The 6,136-nt window shown below is 34.3% G+C and overlaps 2 protein-coding genes across 3 annotated transcripts in view; both read left to right on the plus strand.

The window, feature by feature from the left end:
• Positions 1–661, plus strand: part of LOC140665010 (uncharacterized) — a 33,802-nt gene extending 33,141 nt beyond the window's left edge. For both annotated transcript variants that reach the window (XM_072890664.1, XM_072890663.1), the window contains exon 14: positions 138–661. In XM_072890664.1, the coding sequence (XP_072746765.1) occupies positions 138–305 (168 nt within the window). In that variant the 3' untranslated portion in view covers positions 306–661. The remainder of the gene's footprint in view (positions 1–137) is intronic.
• Positions 662–748: 87 nt separating this feature from the next.
• LOC140665016 (uncharacterized) lies at positions 749–6,096 on the plus strand. Its single transcript, XM_072890677.1, has 6 exons — positions 749–1,551; positions 1,999–2,223; positions 2,384–2,790; positions 3,056–3,635; positions 3,879–4,520; positions 4,782–6,096. The coding sequence occupies exons 1-6, from the start codon at positions 1,202–1,204 to the stop codon at positions 5,458–5,460; spliced, it is 2,883 nt and encodes a 960-aa protein (XP_072746778.1). The 5' UTR covers positions 749–1,201; the 3' UTR covers positions 5,461–6,096.
• The last annotated feature ends 40 nt before the right edge of the window (positions 6,097–6,136 follow it).

Genomic DNA, 6,136 nt, shown 5'->3' on the forward strand with positions numbered 1-6,136 from the left:
ATTTTTATCAACAATTTTTAATAAATTTTTTATATTTTTTATATGCCCATGTTTATTTCTGAAAACTTGCACCATTATATAATTGCACATTTATTCTCTTAAAAGAAACGACATTATAAATGTAAATTTATTTTCAGGAAAATAAGTCGCCCGTGAAGACTATTTCCGAAAACGCGGCGATGTCCAATAACGATACAACGAATTCTGAGCCAAACAAGCTTCTTCAGAGCAATGTTGAGAAGCTCGCGTCCGTTCTCAGCAACAAAGTCACCATCAGAGTAAATCCGGAGAACAGTAGTCGATAAGAATGTAATTGAGTCGAGAGAATGTAGGAACAATCTTTGTATGTATCTTCGTAAATTTTGTACATTTTTGCACGTTTCGCTAACCATTTATTATAAGTAAAACGGCGCTCCCTCATTATTAGTGAGGTTCTTTTACACGTACGTGTTTTTTATATCTTATTTATTATCGTATTATACACCGAGTAAATGAAGAGAAGGAGTTAATTCTTATTAATCGACGAGGTTTTACGACCAGTATTTACCATGTAGTTTTTATCTTTGAATGTAATCTACTGCAATCGCGACTCTATGTACGAATATTAACAGAAAATTCGACGACATGTTGAATTTTTAAATAAAAACGACGATATACTTAATCATGGAGTTTATAGATTTCTTAAATAAACATATGAAATAACACGAAATCCGCTAGACATTCAAGATTTTTTAAATTAATATATTTTTGATCGCGATATTTCGATACTATAATAAAAAAATTTACATTTTCCATTTTCTTCAACATTGAAAAAAACAATTGAAAAATGAATTTATTAATCTAATAATTAGATTATTATATATCTATAAAATAAATTAATTTTTTAAATTATAAATGTAAAATTTATTTATATATAAATATGAAAAGATATATATTAATAGAATTATTATATTCATAAGTATAACTGTCATCCATCGTTTATAGTTTATAGAACAAAATTTTGCGAGAAGTTATCTACAAATAATAGTATGAGTTTCTTTCTTTGACGTTTCGGTCGAGAAAACGTTAATCCAACGCGGTTAAGCTCTGACAAGGAGACAATCTCTGAATGCTTTAAAAATCATTGGACTGTGAAAACTCTTATAGATGATTCGTGCAGCGCGACATTATTTTTCTCCTCGCCGCGCGAGAGAAGTCATCCATGAACGCGTCACGTGAAATAAAGTTGCCCCGTCGTGACGCTCGTCTACAAAATAATAGAATACGTAAGTTATTATTGTCGGAGTACTGCGAATTCTCCGAGACGATTCTGGTAGAGTCACCGTTCGCGAAAACCACGAGAAATGGACGTGGATTACGACAAGTCGCCCTGGGTCTCACGCCAACTAGATTGATCGTCGCCGCCGATGTTCTCCAAACTAATCCTGGTTTCATTTGCCCATCTGACATCGATGTCAGCATCGAGAGTTTTGAACTCGTGTCCATATATCCTTTAGAATACGTTACGCTCAGTGTGTTTAGAAGAAGACGTCGTAGAACACTAAAGGCAAGGTATACTCTACGTTAGATGAAACAAGAAGTATAAAAAAATTTCCATTTTCCATTTTCTTCAACATTGAAAAAAAAAATTGAAAAATGAGTTTATTAATCTAATAATTAGATGATTATATATCTATAAAATAAATTAATTTTTTAAATTATAAATGTAAAATTTATTTATATAAATATGAAAAGATATATATTAATAGAATTTTTATATTAATATAAATATATATAATATTAATATATATTATGTGTATATATAATCACAATATTATTACAATAATATATAAAAAAAGTCTAATTTATTTTATGAACAAAAGAATGATGTGAAAAGAAAGTATTCTTAATTAAGTTTAAAAAATTAACAAATTAAATTAAAATTAAAAAATAATGGATATTATAAAGATTTGTAAAATTTTTTTTTAGAAGAATAAATTTACATTTGACTTATCTCAGATTCATTGATGGTCGAGCAAATTATTATGAGCTCGGCGGCGTGCAACGCAGAATTTTTTGGAGGATCTGGTGCGAACAGGTCCGAAGATTATTGACGTATAAAGTGGATGGTAGCTCATTATCCGAAACGACGGCGGCGAGTTCGTCGAGCAGTAGTACACTATATTTACTATCATCCGAGATCGAAGTCAAGAAAAATCACAACATGAAAAAACCAGTATACAGGTGCCAATTAATATAAACTATTGTTGATCTCATTATATGCATCGATATTTACGAAAATTAAATATCTAGTGCTTCGAAGCAGTACTAATGATCATGTTAAATTATTTGTTATCAATCGTATAATTTTATACAAAAAACGTGTATTAAAACAAATATACAGAATATGGACTCGTTATGGAGGCGCCGGCGATTTTGTTGCTCCTACATGGACAGACAAGGACTTGTATCTCGGATCGTCTTTTAATGAGTTAGTAAATGGTCATTATACGCCTGTTCCGGTGAGATTCGCCGGAGCCAGCTTGCAGGACCTTATGTATGAGCTAGGGGATCGTACGCCATGTTACGTTACCTGCAAGAAATCTTGTCAAAGTTGGCCATGTCAGATAAAGTTTGACAGTCAAGCAAAATCGCAGCGTTCCGGAGGACTATGTAATGTCATTTTCGCAAGAAATCACGGCACTCATCGTCACGATTGTACCGCAAGTTACAAAAGTACGTCTTGCAACATCTGCCAATTAGACGACAGCGTTGGCATTAATGTTTCCGGAAAGCACAGCCGATGTCACGGTTAGAGCAGTCGGATTTGCAAAACTCGTAAATCTTTTTATTCATTTAGATATATTTAAGAGAAAAAAATCTCAAAGCTTCTCATCGTCAAATAAAATATTAACTAAAAGATTTTGAATAAAGAAAAAATAAAAAAAAATAAACTAACTTTAGCTTATGCTTTTATACTAAAAAATTAAATTTTATTAAATTTACATATGCATATATTTTAATGCAAATATTCTGATAAAAAACAATATAAATATCAACGATTAAAAATATTTAGAGCTCCAAAATATACTTTCCGAGGAAGAGTTCATAGAACACGTAGAAAAAAAAAACGAAAAACATCAACAACAGCATCGGAGAGAGGCGACTTCAAAAGTATCGCGTTTCGGTTTTGGTATATCGGAAAAATGCAATTCCGAGTTGATTCTGGGTCCTTATCGCGGTGATTCCGGTTACGTCGACGTCTCCGAGTTCCGGCATCGCTTTGTCGACCCCCGGAAATTAATCGAAAGCGGGGTGACAATCTGGGAGGATCATAGGTCCTTCAAGAGTCAGAAGCACCCGCGAAGATACGCCTTTTCTTCAGCAGCACATTTCTTTCACGCGCTAGGGCCATGGTCGGTTCAGCCTGGTGAACGCGAATCCGTGCAAACTCTGAGATCATCGAGTGCGGTCAACATCCGCAAACAACCATCGGACCCAGAACTGAGACTTCCGGTCTCACGTCGTCAGTTGACAGCCAGCGTTTCTTGCGCCGCCTTAACGTCCGGTTCCAACACCGTTACTAGAGGACGAGTGATACTCTTCTGGACGCCAGAATATTGGTACAGACCTCAGGCAGCTACGGCTGCTTACAGGTAATATAAAAAAAAAATACTTGTCATCTTGTGTAAATGTGTGACTCGTTACATTTGTTTATGACAAAAAAAAATTTCTATTTAAAAACTTAGATTATAAGATCTAAATTTTAATTGTTGCATATTTTTATTATTACATAATTTAAAAAGATAATTGACAAATAAGTAAGTTTTAAATTATATATTTTAAGAATAATTTAAATAATAAAAAATTGAATTTATTCAATAATTCTTATATAACAGAGAGCTAAGGCATCACTTGGCATCCCTTCGGGATTTTCGATGTGAAAAAGAGAAGCAGGCGAAAAGAAAGCTCTTCTGTAAACGAAAAAATCAGACATCAGGCGAGAGCGGCAATTCCGAAACCACAATTACGGGGAAATCTAGCAGTCTATTAGAACGCGTGCTTTTCATCAATGGGACGCGCAAACAGAACAAAAAGCTGATTGAAACCGCAGACGTCGATAAAGGCACAGCGCAATTGCGGAGATTGTTAAAGATGAATCTTCGTATCACCGTGTGGGACTTGGACAGCACAACTCTAGCCACGCAACTGACGATGATCGATCGCGATCTCTTCGTTCGCATTCCCGCAACCGAGATCGAGGTGTTGATCCATCAGAGATCTTCGTGCAACGCGCCGAATGTAGGTGCGTGGATCGCTTTTAGTCACCGGATCACCTGTTTGACCGTCAGCGAGATCCTTGCGATCAAGCAGCTCGATATGAGAACCAGAATCATGGCGAGGTTCATTAATGCAGCTGACAAGTGTTTCGCGCTCGGCAATTTTCAGTCCTGTCGATCTATCCTAGCCGGTCTGCAGGCTCCGCCAATTTACAGACTTCGAAGAAGTTGGTCTTACTTAAGGACTCATCACGCCAACAGGTATCCACTTATTAACTTTAGACACGAGATAATTAATTTCCTTTAATCTATAACAATAAAATTATTATAATTATATATTATTTATAATTATTTTCCTTTAATAAAATTTCCTTTAAATTTGCAATTACATAATATTGCTTTCATGGATCTTTTTTGTGAATAGATTTCATATAAATATATTTTTCGAGATTTTCCCTATTTTATATTAATAATTCTCTTTCATAAAAACAAAACGTATATACACAATTTGATACATTTCAGATACGAATCGATGGAGAAGCTGTCCAAGATTTATAAGAGTCCGCGCTGTTCAAAGTATCAAAGAACTTGGACCGCAGCAGAACGCAGTCCGCCTTGTATGCCATATGTTGGTCACTTTCTGATCAAAATTCTGGGATTAAATGGCTTGAGAGAAATTCAAGGGAATTTCGCATCGCCTTCTACAAGAAAACAATCAATCACGCAAACCGAGATTTCAGAATCTATTAATAATAATTTCAATAATATTCACTCAGAAGATGGACAGAACATAATACGATCCGAGCGAGATGGATTTTCGCGTTTAGCCAGGCGCATTTTCATGGCAACGCTGGCCAAGATAAAGTTCACGACACGCCGAAATATTGCTGACGAGACGACAAACTATGTCTGGACATGTAGACAACGATATCTGGCGCGTAAATTTTTTTATCATTGGCGCGCGATCACGTTGGAATCAAAAATACTCTCGGAAGACGAAAAAAGATCCAAGAACGTGGACTTGAAGAGAGCGCACGTTCTCAATACAGCTATTTGGTTAACCGACTGTCAAAGATTCGCGCAGAGCTACAATTTTCCATTGAACTCGTTCGCATACGAGTTTTTTTTAAAAGCGCGTTACAGAGAAGATCGCGAAAACTTTTTCATCAGCCTCAAGTTGGAACCACCGACGACAACTTGAACGGTACATATTGAAAGATTTGATTAAGATTTCATAAATGGCGATCGATACGCAACTTCGTCATGTATCAGCTACGTTACAGTAATTATTTTATTATTTCGAGCGCGACAAAGTAAGAGAAATATACTAGCCAACAGCGTCAATTATTTATCCAGTTATAAATATTTTTTTAAAATATGATGAGACTTTTGGATCATGCAGTATTATTTGCATACAATTTATTCAGAAGCACTTTTACCACGAGAAATGTCGTATCTCTACACGCTCTTTGTATGATTATTATTGCTATGACACTTTAATAAAATATATCTTTGAATATTGCTTCTTATTGTGATGATAAATTATTGCGATAAATTGATAAATAATTATTTTTTATTTGCTTTTGTTGTTATATTTTATTATTATTATAACTTATCGTCGTTGGAGAAAAGATGGATTAAGATAATCTCTTTATCACCGTTTTATTCCGAACATAGTGTATACAATTGTTACTTTACATATGTTATATGTATATGTATAATATATATATCTCTTTCTATTAAATTTTTTCAGTCGTAAACTTAAAATAGAGTGTATCATGATGGGCGGAAGAGTGAATCTTTGAACTGAAAAATAGGTATCGGATTTTGACTAGATAATAACGCAGTTTTTCTTGTGTATATACAGTAATATATGA

The sequence above is a fragment of the Anoplolepis gracilipes genome, chromosome 4, assembly GCF_047496725.1.
Source record: "Anoplolepis gracilipes chromosome 4, ASM4749672v1, whole genome shotgun sequence".
Taxonomy (NCBI): Eukaryota; Metazoa; Arthropoda; class Insecta; order Hymenoptera; family Formicidae; genus Anoplolepis; species Anoplolepis gracilipes.